The following is a 17,703-nucleotide window of genomic DNA, read 5'->3' on the forward strand; positions in this document are numbered from 1 at the left end:
TGTAAGGTGATTAGCATGGGTGTTGATTGATGGGTTATATAGGTGGAGATCAATTTAACGAAATGTCTCTGCTAAAGGAAAAACTATGCAGAATTAGATGACATGGGGATCAGAACTTCGCAATTCGATTGTGATTTTATCAACTTTCAAAATGTTTTCTACATTTGTTAGTGGGTAAAATCAGAACACACAAAATATAAAAAGTAGAAGTGGCATTAGTTAAACAATACTTTTAGTCCCTATATGTAAGTTAAACTTTGGTTTGTAACGATATGTTTTTTATATTTTCAATTTTGTAACAATTTAGTTCTTGAACTTTAATATGTAACAATTTAGTCCTTTTACTTTTAAATTTGTAACAATTTAGACCCTAATGTAAAAAAATCATCAAAATTAGATGTCAATTTCATTATTTTATGATGCAGACTTTATATTTTTTGTAAAAATATAGAGTCTATAATTAGTTTATCGATTTATTTATGCAAGAAATCTCATTAAATTTTAACACTAGTATCTATAATAGGGAATGAATAGCTACAAATTCTAAAGTACAATGATTAAATTGTTATATAGTAAACTTTAGGGACTAAATGTAACAAAACTAAAAGTATAAGAACTAAATCGTTGCAAATCAAGTTCAAGAACTAAATTGTTACTTTTATGAAAATTTAGAAACTAAAAATGATTTTTAGCCAAATGGAATATTTTACTATACCTACAAAATCTCAAAGCTACGTTTGTAATTCTCCTCATTTATTTTGTTACCCTATTACAATTCTCCTAAAATAAAAGTAAAGTGAAAATTGATACTATAAGATAGAAGGTTAAATTGTACAAAATACCCATAAAATTTGTACTTTGTGGCAAAAATATCACTGAATTTTCAAAAGTTTCAAAAATACTCTTAAACTTTAAAAAACAATTCAAAATTATTATTGTCATTAGTTTTGGATGAAAACCATTTGTGTTTTGTTTCAAAAATACCTTTGAACTTTCAAAAGTTTCAAAAGTACCCTTAAACCTAAAAAATTTTAAAATATGTTTATTGTTAGTATATGAATAGTACATACCATTAAAACTCATTTTAAAAATAACTTTAAACTTCTAAAAGTTGCATTAAAAATGCACCCACAGTTAGAATAGCGATCAATTTATTTGAAGTTTTTTTGAGTTTGAAAATAACAAATTTTAAAACAAATTATATAGCTATTCTTTTCATATATAGATACGCTCAGTTTTCTCTCATTTGTCAAATTCTTATATCAATTTTTTATCTCAATGAAATATAAATCAAATTTTAAGTTGAAGCATAAAATCCTACAAAATCTAAAATAAACTGTAAGAGCACATTTATTTATTTTTTAGGTAAAAATATTAATGTAACTATTGAAAATTCAGAGATATTTTTGCAATGAAATATTAATGGTTTCAATTCATATTTTAACGGGATAAGCAGCACACCCAAACCCATCAAATAAGTAGGATAAGGTGACCCGGGAGAAAGGAGGTAGTCTTGATCAAAGGGATGGAAAAAGTAAGACATCAAAATTGAATATGGTATATAATGTTGAAAATTGTCATAAAGTAATCAAATATCCTAAAGAAGATTTAACAAATACAAGTTTAAACTTGAAAAAAAAAAAAAAAGAAAGAAAAGAAAAGACAACACTCAAAAACGCAAGAGGTGACGCATTTAGCTGGGCCAGCTCCCTTAACTATAAATTAAACCCCAATATCCCCCAACTCATGAAAAAGTAAAATCATTATGGCCATCCCAACAATCAAACTTGGGTCCCAAGGCCTTGAAGTATCAGCTCAAGGGCTTGGGTGCATGGGCATGTCCTCATACTATGGCCCTGCTCAGCCACAAGAAGACATGATCGCCCTCATCGGCCACGCTGTCGCGGCCGGGGTTACGTTCTTAGATACCTCCGACATATACGGGCCGTTCACCAACGAGACCCTCCTCGGCAAGGCTCTTAAGGGGGATGGGGTTGGGGACAAAGTTCAGTTGGCTACCAAATTTGGCCTCCATCTTGCCAACGGTAACTTTGAGGTCCACGGTGATCCGGCCTACGTTAGGGCCGCGTGTGAGGCCAGCTTGAACCGTCTCGGGGTTGAATGTATCGATCTCTATTATCAACATCGAATCGACACTAAAGTTCCCATTGAACTCACGGTTAGTTGTTATAACTATTGTTTTATTTTTCTTATATCTTTTAAAATTGACCAGTCTAGTTTTCATTTATTCATTACGTTTTAAAATTGTTACGTTTTGTTCGGAAGTTTTTTAGTTTGATTTTAGTTTAGTCACTAAAATTCAAAATGTTACGACTCTCCATTTAGTTATCATTTTATCTTTTATTTTCAGTTTTTGAAAATCAAACTTGTAAACAAGCATTTTCACCCCTAAGTCTCTTGTTTTGTTATATATTTTTTATCATTGTTTTAAAAAACCAAGTCATTTTTTAAAATTAAAAAAATTAAAAAAAAAATTTTTGTTATTGAAATTTGGTTAAGAATTCAACTTTTTTACCTAATAGAATACAAACCATGGTAAGAAATTGAGAAGAAATTGGCTTAATTTTTCAAAAACTAAAAACTAAAAATCAATACCCCATTTGGTAACCATTTGATTTTTAGTTTTTTTATTTTTGAAAATTAAGTCTATAAAAACTATTTCCACCCCCAAATTTCTTCATTTGTTATCTACTTTTTACCAATGATTTAGAAAAATCAAGCCAAAATTTGAAAATTAAAAAGGTAGCTTTTAATTTTTTTTTTTATTGGAATTTGGCTAAGATGTACTTAGAAAATATGCAAAAATTGTAATAAATAGGGAAGAAATATACTTAATTTTCAAAAAAATTAAAAAAAAAAACAAAAAACGAAGGTCCCATTTGGTAACTATGTTATTTTTTGTTTTTTTTTTTAAATTAAGTCTATAACATCTATATTTCTTATCATGAAGTATAATGGTTGAATTCTTAGCCAAATTTCAAAAACAAAAACAACTTTTTTAAAACAATTTTTCTTTAGTTCTCAAAATTTAGTTTTGTTTTTTAAATCATTGGTGAAAAGTAGATAACAAAGGAAAAAAAATTGTAGGTGGAATTAGTGACTATAGGCTTAATTTTCAAAAACAAAAACAAAAAACAAAATAATTACCTAACATGGCCTAAATAGTTATCAAACGTGCAAATGATTACTAAATGGGACATTATACATGGATTAAGAATGTATTATGATGGTCATGTTGATTTGACGATAGATTGGGGAGTTGAAGAAACTAGTTGAAGAAGGGAAAATAAAATACATAGGTTTATCTGAAGCTTCAGCCTCTACCATTAGAAGAGCTCATGCAGTTCATCCAATCACAGCGGTTCAAATCGAATGGTCTTTGTGGGCTCGAGATGTTGAACAAGATATCGTTCCTACTTGCAGGTTATATATATATATATGTGCATATAACTTTTTTTTAATTATTAATCCCCAATAAAGTTTTTCTTTCTTTATTTTATTTTACTTTTCTTCTTTTTAAGAATGATTATAGAAACACATTATTATACCTATAAATGTGTTGTTTGAATGGGTTCTGAGTTAAATCAATTATTATTCTAGTTTAGTTTGGGTTGTTTAGTTTATTGTAGCTTTTTTAGTTTATTCAAATTTCTAACTCTTTTATTGATAGTTCATGTTTAATGTTGATTAATCTAATGTTGGTATTGTAGTATTGTTAGACATGTAGTAAGGTGAACATAAATATAGTCCATCTAATTAATGACAGAGAAGAAGAGGTTTAAACATGCATCTTACGTTTTTTGAGTTAATTAATGTATAAAGGTATTAATAATTTTTATTAAGCTAAATGGTATATTTAGACCCATTTGGTAATTACTTGATTTTTCTTGTTTTTTAAAATTAAGCATATTTTATCCACATTTCTTGTACAATATGGTTAAATTCTTAACCAAATTCCAGAAACAAAAACTATTTTTCGAAAACTACTTTTTTAATTTTCAAAGTTGGCTTGGTTTTTAAAACTATTAGTGAAAAGTAGATAACAAAGGAAGAAATTTGGGGTTGGAAGTAGTGTCTATAGACTTAATTTAAAAAAAAAATAAAAAATAAAATGATTGCAAACGAAATCTTAGATATTAGTTTTCTTTTTGTTTTTGATCTTTAGATGTTTGAATGGTAAGCATTTGAGCATTTTCAAAGTTTCACACTCTGAATATTTTCTCAATTAAATTTCAAATGTGATGTTTTTACATGCTGATTGAGTTTTGTAACAAATTTTCATTGATGTATTTATTGAAAATTAATTGAAGTTTGTTCCTTTTTAGGGAATTAGGCATTGGAATTGTGGCATACAGTCCTCTGGGAAGGGGTTTTCTATCATCTGGGGCCAACTTCATTGAGAACTTATCAGAAGATGACTACAGAAAGGTGAAGACAGTAATTAAATAATTAGCCCTCCCTGCAATTTATTTTCATACACACATTTATATATGATATATGGATTACTCCTATATTTGTCACTTGATTTTAAGATGCAATTTACTATGGTATCTATTATAGAATCGATAAATAAAATAATAGAAAACGTAAAGCAATAGAGAATCGATATACAAATTTAAGTGGTTCACAAACACTTTGTTAGTCATGTCCAACGGACAGAGGAAGAGAACAAAATTATTAAAGAGAAAATTCAGATGTGTGTCTCTAGGATTGAGAGAATTTATAGAAGCGCACTTCTCTAAAATTCTTGGATCAAAATTTTAAATAATGTAAATACAACAAATACGAATTCAACTTAGATTTTGGAAATCATACCTAGGTGCATCTTAGCAAGATTTTTTGGTCGTTCGAAGCGTTAGATAACAGATTCAAGACATTCTAACAGAATTAGAGTCAATGAAGTCCAAACAGATCTTCGATAAAAAAAAATATAGATCTGATCCAAGAATAGTGAACTCAAAAAGGATAATTATTTAAGTTTCATTTTGGCAACAATTTTGTTTTAAGTTAAATATATTGGTGAAATGATTGATGTTTATAAACTAAATATATTTTCGAAAACTAAAAATAAAAAAACTGAATGGTTATCCAATAGGGTCTTGATCATTTTACATTCGTAAACATCTAACACTTGCGAACCATTTGGCTTTTCAGAAACTCCCTCGATTTCAACCCGAAAACTTGAAACATAACAAGACCATATTCGAGAAGGTTAGCGAATTGGCAGCTAGAAAAGGGTGCACCACATCTCAACTGGCTCTAGCATGGGTTCACCAACAAGGGTCCGATGTGGTTCCAATTCCTGGAACCACTAAGCTTAAAAATCTCCAATCAAACATTGAAGCTTTGTCATTGAAACTTACCCCACAAGAAATGGCGGAACTTGAAGCTTATACCTTAGCTGATGGAGTTAAAGGAGGTAGATATGGTGATGACCTTTCCACTTGGAATCAATCTGAAACACCACCACTTTCTTCATGGGAATTTTGAGCTACTTCTCCACAACAATATCATGCAAAGCTTTACTTCCCATGTCGTCTTTTAATAATCGTTGCATCTCCATTCATAAATCTCTCTATTCTCTTATTAATCACTAGATACAAATTCGATTGTATTATGTTGAATTTAATGCAAAATTGTCCTTGAATAACTTTCATATGATATGTGGTGTGTTTTTCAATAATAAAGAAAAACTATTTTACTCATAAATGTAGCTTACAAATAGGAAATATTGATACCGAAATTTGATACCAATTGTGAAAATTTTCTAATGTTCAAGATGAAGGAAACAATTAATTGCCCTACACGATAGATAAACACTCTGCGATCAAGTGGGTAATTGTTTAGAGAGAGCTAGAGAAAAGAGAATTTGGAATGTTTTCGAAATACCTCTAATCTCTCGAGCCCTTTAATCATATAGAAAATGGTTTTGATAACGGTCACTTAGTGATAAGGCAACCCTAATCCTGAGCCTAAAGATCCAAACTATTATGTAGCAAGAACCTTTGAATCTAAGAAATTAACACCTTCCTATACGATTTAGTTCAATCCCAAGAAAATGTTAGAATTAGATTACCTCTTGACCGAAGATCTAGAAGCAAGATTGGAAAATCTTGTTCTAGATTGAATCACTCCACAATCAACTTAATCAAGGTTAGATTGAATGACTTACATGCATTAACATAAAGAATTGAAAAATTCTAACGGAAAAGTCTCAGATATAAGATCTCAAATTTTATTCATCAAAATCTGAATCTAATTACAAATAGATGGGGAGAATGCTTTATATAACCTTGTGGAGATTCTAAACCTATTTAATGTAAAGTAGAGAGAGTCAAAATAAAACATTAAAAGAGTTCTCCATCTTCCAACTACTATCTTCCATCTACCATCATCCAACCACCATATTTAATGTAATATCATTAATGACAATCTCCATCTTTGACTAGTCATAGAAATAAAATTAAAGCTGAAATTACAATAACATGTTTGTGAACTTAATACAAAAAATTTTCAAATTGCTTGAACTCATAGAAACTTAATGTCTACTTCGCATTCCACTTCAATCGAGCAAACATTGACCTTCAATACTCCAAATGGTCCTTCATATATTAGATCAACATTTTCCACATGAAATAGAGGATGAACCGATCCTATCCAATCTTGTACATGAAGAATAAATTATTATTGAATCTTTGCTACCTTAGGTCTTGTAATTAGTCCAATCGGAATGCACGGAATACCTTGACTCTTATTACTTAACTAATTAATCTTTTAAATAATTAATATGACTATCCTTATGTCCCACTTTGCTTCTTTCTTTACTTTTTAGCTATGAAGCACAAATATTTCATGTGAGGTAAAGAATCCTCGTCAGACACGTATCAGATACTGATACTTCTAGATATTTTCCAGATACGTACTGACACACGATTTGACGTATCTATTTTTATACTTACCCTTTTTTTAAAATAATAATAATAATAAAATCTTCGGATCGTTGTATCCGTATGTCGTATCTGTATTCGTATTTGTGCTTTGTAGCTTTTTAATTTTAATATAAGCCAACTTTTATAAGGCTGTTTTAAAATAATAATAATAATAATAATAATAATAATAATAATAATAATAAGTATTTTTTTTTTTAAATTGTAATAATTACCTTTATGTGAAAAAAAAATTCTTTTAAATTGGCCATTTTATCATTTATTTGTACTCCCTTAAAAAATATTGCATTAGACATGAAAAAGTCAAATATAAAGAGATGTTTAACTTTGCAATTTGTTTCTAAAAAATACTATATTATTTTAGTTCTAAAAGTTAGAATATTATCGTTAAATTCATGTTTCATAAATATTTCCTCACTACACAAAACTATGCACATAATTTTCCTCTCAATTTCAGTTTAAAATAAAAATTGTCTACCAATAGTTTTGAAATATTCACAAAAAGGTTGATGCAATATTGCAAAAGCATTATATTTATACATCCAACCGAGAATTTTGTGAGACAAATAAAGATAGGTGCAGTCGAGGATACAACATTAAAAATACATTTTAAATTTTTTTTTTTTTTTTTTTGCTTTTTTATAATTTAACCTACTTATAAATAAGGGTAATACTTGGGTGGATTCGAGACCTCACTCATATTTATTCATCCCTTTTCATCACTCACATCTAAAAAAATATTAAAATATTTTGAAAAAGTAAAAAATAAAATAAAATTTGTCATATGACAAATTATGATTGGACAATTTAATAGAATGCACAAATATATACCTAATTATTTTTCTATAGTTAATAGTTAAAGGGAATTAATTCATTGACAAAATGCAATATTTCTCACATACAAAGAGAAGGCAGAGGGCCAAACCTAAATAGAAAAATACATGTCACATGTAGCAATGAGAGAAGATGAGAAATAATAGAAATCTTAACAAAGTATACAATATTATTATCCTTATAATCAAAGGAAAAATAACTGTAGATATATTCTTTCATCCTCTGCAAGCAAAACTGGGTGATGCTGAACAGAGAGCTTGTTCTTGAGACAACAAAATCGGGTGGTAGGAAGAGGTTTGGTCATGATATTAGCTAATTGGTCCTCCGAAGGGACAAAACGAACAAGAAGTTGACGACACACCACACGATCACGTATAAAATGATGATCAATTTCTATATTCTTCAAACGATGATGGAACAGTGGGTTTGCTGCCAAGTAGGTTGCACTTATATTATCACAGATGGAACAAAGGTAGAAAAGTTTCCTACTCAAACAGTAGTGATTGAAACCAAATAATTTCTGTAATGGCGTTAGACATACCTCTGTACTCGAACTATGCATTCGATTGAGAAACAACTTTCTGCTTAGTAGAAGACCATGAAATTAAATTAGAACCAAGAGAAAGGCAATAATCATTAGTACTCCTTCTGTCATCAGGACAATTCGCTCAATCAGCACTGTGTAACATATTAATAACAAATCTCGAGACCTAGTGAAAACTAAACCAAGAGAGCTAGAAGTCTGTAAGTAACGTAAAATACGCTTAACAGTAGTCCAATGTTTAACCGTGGGAGCATGCAAGAACTGACAAACTTTATTAATAGAAAAAACATAAATCAAGCGTTGTTAAGGTACAATATTGAAGAGTACCAACTATACATCTATACAAAGATGGATCATGAAACAATGGACTATCATTCAAGGATAATGAAGAACCAGCAACCATAGGTGTATTTAGGGGCTTTACCAAGCCATCTCCGCTTGCCAAGAAGATCTCGAAAATAAATTGCTTTGAGATTAAAAAAAAAAAAATAGAATCAACACTTATTGTTACCTCAATACCTAAAAAATATGAGACATTCCCAAGATCCTTAAGAGCAAAAAGGGAATTAAGAGAAGATATAAACTGACCGATGAGCTTCAAATTATTTCCAACCACGAGTATATCATCAATATAAACCAAAATTATGACTAAAACATCTTGCTGTCGAAAGATGAAAAGAGAAGAACCTGATTTTGATGCAAAAAAGTTCCAGCTCAACAAATAAGTATTTAGTTTTATGAACCACATCAGATTTTGATGCAGAAAAGTTCTAGCTCAACAAACAAGTGCTTAGTTTTATGAACCACTCATAAGAGCTTTGCTTCAAACCATACAAGGCCTTTTGTAACTTACACACATGTGTAGGCTTATCTTAGTCAATAAAGCTTGGAGGTTGAAGCATATAAACATCCTCATGAAGGTCACCATTTAAGAAAGCATTGTGTACATCTAGTTGATGAATATACCAATTAAATTGAACAGTAAGACTTAATACAAGAAAAATTGTACCCAGTTTTACAACGGAAAAAAAAGTTTCAAAATAGTCAATACCATAAGCTTGATCATAACCACAAGCTACAAGCCTAGCTTTATACCTTTCTATATCACCATTAGGTTTTAACTTTAACTTCTATACTCATTTATAGCTAATAACCTTGAAATCCGGAGAATTAGGAACAAGCACTCAAGTATCATTATTCATCAAGGCATTATACTCATGCTGCATCACTTCTCTCCGTTCAACATATTTAAATCTCTCCGTTCAACATATTTAATAGCAGACATAAAGGAAGATGGTTCATTAAGAAGGTTAGAAGGAAGAGAGGAATGGACATGCCAAGCTTTTGGTTTAAAAATACCAGCTGTTGATCTTGTCACTGAAGGAACTCTTATACAAGAGTACCTCTGAGCGAAAGCGGATCGTTCGAAACTCATTGTGACAGAATTACCGCATTTACATTCTAACAGAATAGATATGCATTTCACAACAAATTACCGGCATGTTTTGAACAATTAAACAATAAGAGAACAAGAAACGTACCAGTTGAAGAACTTTTCTTCACCAAAATATCGCTCTCACCAAGGACTGCTCCTTTCGCTCTCGCAAGGAAAGTCCAAGCAAATCGTCCACCAAATCACTGTCTTCTGCCCACGAACGGACTCCACACGAACACAGCACGGGGATGACACCACCACTTAAATTGTAGTATAGTGGTAAGTATTCTCGCCTATCACGCGGGTGACCCGGGTTCGATCCTCGGTAACGGTGCCAAAAACTTGATGACGGGAAATTAGATGTCAATTACTCGACAACTAAAATTCCATGGACACAATATGGTATGCGCTAGATGTATGCGGTAGTGTGCATGCGGCGGTTGAATAAAAGAATGTTTGAGGGGTTGTTAAGCTAACACTACTCCTACTCTCCTACTTCTAGCTAACAAACAACGCAATGAGAATATGAATGAGAGGTAGAGATACGACAACTTTTGACATGAAGTAAATAGATGGAAAAATAGATAAAATGTGGAGATGTCTTCATTGCAACCTTTAAGAGTGACCACAAGGGCAACCTTAGTCAATGCAAGCCATGCGATCATGCTACACACACTTGAGCCTAATTCTAGGGCATATGCGATGTATCTGTGATATTGCTGGGAAGCCTATGCCTGCCTAAACCTCCATAACCTATTCACGTACTCTCGCCGCATGAGCGTGATAGCCACATACCACCGTATCCTACTTTCTGGACACATGCAATATCTTATCCGTAGGGTGCATACGCTGTGTAATAGCAAACGAAGGTTATCTCTAAGTTCCCTATTCTTGCTTATGCATTCCAATCCGCTCTCTCGAGTCTTAGATTTAGATTTTAGACTACTCTCTCAAGTATGCCTAAATGATGAATGATACGATCATAAGACAAGGTAACCGCATGAACTTTGCTGACATAAGATTATTCCTATCTCTAGTCAACAATACTTTACATTGCTTAATGCGACCAACCACTTACCCTCCCGGACAATTAGTTGTTGCTGACTTTACTCATAGACAAGCATTGCATCCGCCTATAGACAGGCGTAGCTACAGCTTCACACTAAGCAAATACGGTTTACTCACACACTCACGCAATGCACACCTCTCGGTGGTTTGCTACATGCTTCATATCCCTAATCCACATGACTAAGTATGTGATACCCTAACAATCTCACTAAGTGATGCAATGAAGTTAAAAATGCTAAGTAAAAAAGATAGAGATGGAATCGAAGGAAACACAGAAATGCATTGAACACATAATGTATTAATTTCTTAATCACAAAATGTAATACAATACAATATAAGGAAAGGAGAGAAAATGAAATGACCAGCTGGAAGTAATAACTTGCTTCCAGCAGATGTGCGTCAAGGCTGCTGGTGGTGCCATGGATGGGCGATGGAACTGACTCTCTCGAGATCTAGCTCCGATCGAAGGCTCCGGTCGTCACTCGGAATGGATGAAGGAGATGAAGAACTCTCAAACTTTCTTCTCACGCATTTGTCTGGATCACAGGGAAAATCCCTGGATCCGCCCTAAGGCGAACCTCAGGTGAAATCTCTGGATAAGTTGGAATTCTACTCATCGGCTTCTTTATATAGAGCTTGAATCGCCAACAACATTAGTGGACTACTCTGATTCTGACATTCACAGCACGTTAGTCCTTTCTGAATCTCTGCTACTAACGGCGTGGTAGGTGAAATGTCAACATCAGCTTTTGATTTTCCTGAGATGTACATTGATGCATTCATTCCACCAACCTTGCGTTGATCCCTCTATTATGCATTATCGTGTAGTCGCAATCATGTAGTGACCGCATTTGCTTAATACCGCAACTTCTACACGATGACCACAATCATATGCAAATACACTAACCATAGTCTTTTCTCCTCCACTAGATATAAATCATATTTATATCATTTTCCTCCAAATAATGTATCTCATACATAAAGTCAATCATATCATATATAATTAACCAGTTCAATCATATCATATATAATCGAACTTCCTCTTGTCAATTTGAACACTTCAAACTGACCCAAAAAATAATTCTCAACTTGAATCCATTGAGCTACCAATGGGACCTTATGGACCTATGGCTCGAAGCTCCAACGGTATGTGAATAGCTGACTAAACTCTTTAGCCACGAGATCCACCATTCGTTAACTGTCAGGCATTCCACTAAAGACCGACAACTGAACTCTTCTCACCACATACATATTTCTGTGTCCATCGGATATAACCAATCAATAGTATGATAACCCTTCACATATGCTCATAAGTACAGCTGACTAATTTATCGTTTTGTCCCTGTAGTTACATCTATCTCCTTAAGTACCACTGATTCCTCTAATGAACAATATAACATAGTCCTACTATGTGTGGACACCTCCCATGAGAAGATGTATGGTGCCACATCGTTCAAGCCCCGGAATCAGCCTTAAGGGAGCAATCTATCTACTTACCCCTACTTCAGGAAAGGAGTGAATTCCTTCTTGTGTAGCTGAGTTCCCAACTCCCAAATCAGACGAATCCCCAAAGTGGTAGGTTTGAGTCGGTGATCTGGCCACTCGCACCCATGCAAATCAAAAAACCACCTTCAAAAGCAGAAGCTCCCAACTCACTAAGGATTGAGGTCATGTTACCTATAGTCATCCTAGGGAAATGAAGCCTCTGTCATGAATGACGTTATATAACAAGACTATAACACTTCGTGATTCGGTCTTATACAAACTCTTAGTATAGGACGCTCCCGTTTGCATGTCCCCACATGAATGATTAGGATCAGACCATCTGTAGCAAGTCACAACACTTGTAACTATTCTACAAAAGTGGGCCACATCCGTAGCGTTACGAGGATAAGGTTTCCCTTCTATATCCATATACTACAGATCATTTTTGTTATCACTTAAGACATGATCCACTTGTATGTCTCCACATGCATGCTTAAGTTACAAATGATAACCAGGGACTTTAGTTTATTGGTTTGTGGTAAAGCAAATAAAACATCCAATGTTCATAAACAATAAGTGAATAAAATATCATATATTATACATCACAAGCTTTGTTCAAAACTGTGTTTACAAACTACAGGACACGAGAGTTTAGGGCATCATCTTCAACAGTCACCATGGAATGAACATTAGAGGAGGATATAGAAGGGACAGACTATGAGGATATAGGTGGTGGAAGGGTAGAGACACTCTGGGAAGGTAGAAGGTGGTCTAGAGAAAAGGAAGGGACAATAGAAGATGAAGGATTGGAAGAAGAGGAAGTGGAATGTGATGAAGAAATTGAAGGCAGATGTGGAAGAGGAGCTAGAGTGGAGTCAAATATAGGGGAAGAAGGTGTGGGAGACTAAGACACGAGAGAGGAAAATGAGTCAGATGAAAGGAAAGTAGGAGTTTCATGGTGAAGAATGGTGACGAAGGCAAAGGACTTGGTGTAAAACCAGGGGGCAACAAGGGAGAGGAAGCTGCAACAAAAGAAGACCCAAGAGATGTAAAGAAGGGTAAGGAAGAAAGGGAAGGTAGAGATGAGCTCATATCAAATGTTGTGGAAGAGGGAAAATAATGATTGACAGAAGGAGATATTAATGGACCGAAGGGAAAAGATGTTTTGGTACAAGGAAAAGTTTGTCCATTAAAGACACATGTCGTGAAATGTATAAACGTATAGATAAAGGATCTAAACAAAGATAACCTTTATGATTAAAACTATAACCAGCACAAATACATTCTAACTAAATAGTAGTCAGTGAGAATTATATGGGTAAAGAAAAGGAAAACATGAACAACCAAAAGCACGGAGTAACGAATAGTCAGGAGATTTGAGATAAAGCATTTGATACGAGGATTTATTACCAATAACAAAAGAGAGCAAGTGATTGATGAGATAAATGGAAGTTTAAAAAGCAAAACTCCAAAAAAGAGAAAGGTAATTTTGAGTGAGCAAGTAATGCTTGCCCCATTTCAACAACATGTGATTTTTAGGTTCCACTTTCCCATTTTGTTGAGGAGTATAAGGACAAGAAATACGATGAATAATGTCATGAGATGCAAGAAAGGAGGATATGGTGCAAAATTCACCACCCTAATATGTTTAAAGGATTTTAATGGTGCAATTGAATTGATTTTCTACAAGTCTCTTATAATTTAAAAAACAGAAAAGAGTCTCATCTTTTGATTGAAGCAAGTAAAGTCATCAATGAACAAAAGGAAATAACGAGCTCTATTTATTGAAATTTTTAGGGAAGGACCCCACAAATCCGAATGTATAAGTTCAAAAGGTGCACGAGTTTTTGTTTGAGACAAAGAAAATAGAAGACAATGACACTTAACAACTTGACAATCATTACAAAACTTATGAACATTAGACGAAGAGACATTACAAGAAACCAAGACTTGCTTGAAAACTGGAGAAGCAGGATGTCCCAACCTAAGATGACAAGTAGATGGAGTTGAAAAGGATGAAAGAAAGGTAGTAGTGGAAGATTTGGATATGAGTAAAGGAGTATGTGGATTGAAAGAAAGTAGATACAAGCCATCATCAAGTTTTCCCTAAAGAAGTATCTTCTTGGACTTGAGATCCCTAACAAGAAAATAAGAGGCATAAAATTCAACATAAGCTTGGTTATATTTACAAAGATAGGAAATGCTAATAAGTTGTTTCGAAATATCGAGGGTATGAAGAACATGTTGAAGTAAAATAAATTTAAGTGAATAAGGAAAAGAAACAGTACCAATATTAGAAATCGAAATATACTTACCATTTCCCACCATAACTTGCTCACCACCATGATAAGGAAGATGGTTGCATAAGGAAGAAGAATCCGGAGTTAAGTGATGGGTAGCACCGGAGTCCATAAACCACCCCTCATCAGGATGTTGATACTCAGAGAAGGAAGCGGAATCGGGTGAGGAAGAGGAAGAGAAAGGTTGGACAGTGATCATATGTGCTTGAGGTTGGAATGAAGGAGGTTGAAAATTAAGGTTGGGGTGTCGATAACTTGTAAAGGCAGAATGACTAGGTTTTTGACAAATTTGACACTATGTCTTTGGTTTGGAGGGCCATTTCAATTGTGATTGAGTTTTGCCAAAGACATTTGAAGATGGAGCTGACTGAATTGGGTTTGAAATAGGGGTGGAAGAGGGTCGGGAAGAAGAGTTAAATGGCTTAGGAGAAGAATGCCTATTGTTGCGTTGAAAGGAAAGATTAACAAAATTAGCTTGAGTAACATTTAATTGTTCAACAACATTCTATTTTTCCAATCTATTCTCATAAGCAATAAGCAAACTTCTAACATCCTCAAGAGAAGGTCTATCTGATTTGTTTTAAATAGTGGTAATAAAGGCGTTGTACTCACTTCCTAGACCATCTATGATATGAGCTAGGATGATCCCGCTACGACATAGGTTCTCCAATAGCAGAGAACTTATCAGCCACTGTTTTAATTTGAGCTAAATATTGACTCACAAATAGACGATCCTTTTTAATATGTTGCAACTGAGATTTTAAGGCTATTATCTATGTACATTTTAAAGACTCCCAAATAGCATTAGCAGTTTCCAAATTCATAATTTCACCCTTTTTTCTTCAAACAATGATAAATAAATCCAATACATAATAAAACGATTATACCTTTCCCATACTAGAAAATCAGGATTTAGCTGCACCTATTGCGGGTCCAAGAACTTAGGTAGAGTAGTCACCATGCCATAGAAAATTCCTTTAAGGCCATTAGCGAAAACTGCGTTGAACAGTTGATTCTTCCAAAGAAGGAAGTTATTATCATTAATTTTGACAGTTAAAGGCTAAGACAAGGTAGGGTAAGGATTGGGTTGAAAGTAAGGTGAAGCCGCTGAGGATAGATGTGGGATGTTTGGAAAATTAGGTGGAGGTGTAAAAGTCTGATACCCTGGAGGATAAAATTTATGATTAGGAGAGTACCCTATATTATTAGGGTAGAGGGTAGTCGGAACAAACACTGAAGGCCTAAACATAGGTAGGATAAACTGGTGGATAAGTTTATGAAGAAAGAGGTCGAACCAGAGGAGGTCAAACATCTGGTAATCGTAGCTTATGAATCGAAATAGTAACCGTGATAGACTCCACTGGAAGAGAACGAGTGGAAATTTCCACCATCGTAGCCATAAGTGTAGACAGAGAGCTCAACGGAGTAACACTTTGTTCAAAAGAAGACGATGGACCATCGTCTGAAGCCATGAAAGAAGAAACTTAAGAGTCGTTGGCTTTGATACCATAAAGGGAATTAATTCATTGACAGAATGCAATATTTTTCACATACAAAGAGAAGGCCAAGGGCCAAACCTAAATAGAAAAATACATGCCACGTGTAGCAATGAGAGAGGATGAGAAATTACAGAAATCCTAACCAACTATACAATATTATTATCCTTATAATAAAAGGAAAAATAACCACATATATATTCTTTCAATAGTTTATACCATGGCAAGCGAATTAAAGGTTTTATCTGCATCGAGTGATAACACAACGTCATCGAACTCTGAACTGAATCCCTCGCGGCCATCGAATTCATGAAGCCCTAACAACGTTTCGATCGGAACTTCTTCACGCGCCGCCAAGTCCTCCACAAAATCTCTATCCACTGCGATTAATTTCTCATCAGAACGTTTTCCGGCAGGATTCCTCGTTCCCTTATTGAATCTCGAAGGAACAGCACCGATCCTCGGAACACTAGCTTTCGTATCACGCCTATGCATCAACTCCATCATCTCCGACACCACCGATCTCGAGTTGAACGCGAGCCTCCTCTTCGGCGCTTGATTCAGAGTTATCTTCTGTTCGTGAAATCGCAATCCGGTCGAGTTCAGAGTCAGAGCAGAAGATTTCAAATCCTTCTTCCGCGGTGAAATCGCAAACCAGTCCCAATCTTCCATCGATTTCCATTCAGTTTCATGTTCGAGCGGCCAGAACAACGGTCCGTCGCGATCAGCTTCTTCGATTGCTACAAATCCTGTTAATTTCACTTCGAAATCGTAACCGCTCCGGAATGACGGACTCGGAAAATTAGACTGAAACCAATCGAAATCGAACTCTCCATCTGGAGTCAGCTTCGAATCTTCGCTCTCAAGATTCAGCAAGGACAGAAAGAAAGCAGGGAATGAGTTCAGAAGACTCCAGCGGCTCTCAGAATCTAAAGATAACCGCATGGATTCATCTCCATCAGAATCGATCTCCTTTGCAACTTGTTGATCGGAACTATTGTAGCCGTGGCTCTGATCGGCGGTAATGGAAGAGATTTTCATTTCATCGGTAAGGTAAGTTTAGCCTGTAGGGAAGCTCATTCTGGTGAGATTTGGATGGTAATATTCTTCTTCCTGTATGTTGAAGACTGAAGAGAGTTCTTGTGATCATGGAAGGTCTCTGGATTTCTGTTTGGGGAAGATTACTTTTGCATTGCATTAGATTAATCGGTTGAATGTTTGAATGATCAATGAAAAAGTAAATGATGTGAAATAATGCAATAAATAATTGAAGATGATTAGTAACGACTGATAATGTTGAAAGTTTCAATAAGAATTTAAAATAACATAGTAAATGAGGATTTTCCAAGTCAAATGTTCTTAATACGCTATCCATTTTCTATTTATTTATATTCCAATTACTATCTAACAACACTTATCTTTCTGCGTCCAAATTGTTGAATCGTAAAATTTTTATTTCTTTTTTAAAAATTACATTTTTTATCTCTAATTTTTGGTCTAGTCTCTATTTAATCCTTATATTTTACAAAGTTAGGTCTTTAGTCATTTGGTTTCAATTTAGTTCCCTAGTTTC

At 33.9% G+C, this 17,703-nt stretch overlaps 2 protein-coding genes across 2 annotated transcripts; one reads left to right on the forward strand and one right to left on the reverse strand.

The window, feature by feature from the left end:
• Positions 1 to 1,566: 1,566 nt before the first annotated feature.
• On the forward strand, positions 1,567 to 5,730 carry LOC120070176 (putative aldo-keto reductase 2). Its single transcript, XM_039022031.2, has 4 exons — positions 1,567 to 2,179; positions 3,272 to 3,444; positions 4,347 to 4,449; positions 5,176 to 5,730. The coding sequence occupies exons 1-4, from the start codon at positions 1,766 to 1,768 to the stop codon at positions 5,509 to 5,511; spliced, it is 1,026 nt and encodes a 341-aa protein (XP_038877959.1). The 5' UTR covers positions 1,567 to 1,765; the 3' UTR covers positions 5,512 to 5,730.
• Positions 5,731 to 16,133: 10,403 nt separating this feature from the next.
• On the reverse strand, positions 16,134 to 17,489 carry LOC150038715 (uncharacterized). Its single transcript, XM_090310751.1, has one exon. The coding sequence runs from the start codon at positions 17,169 to 17,171 to the stop codon at positions 16,344 to 16,346; it is 828 nt and encodes a 275-aa protein (XP_090166877.1). The 5' UTR covers positions 17,172 to 17,489; the 3' UTR covers positions 16,134 to 16,343.
• Positions 17,490 to 17,703: the final 214 nt, after the last annotated feature.

This window comes from Benincasa hispida, chromosome 1 (assembly GCF_027475165.1).
Source record: "Benincasa hispida cultivar pf3 chromosome 1, pf3_genome.v1.1, whole genome shotgun sequence".
Taxonomy (NCBI): domain Eukaryota; kingdom Viridiplantae; phylum Streptophyta; class Magnoliopsida; order Cucurbitales; family Cucurbitaceae; genus Benincasa; species Benincasa hispida.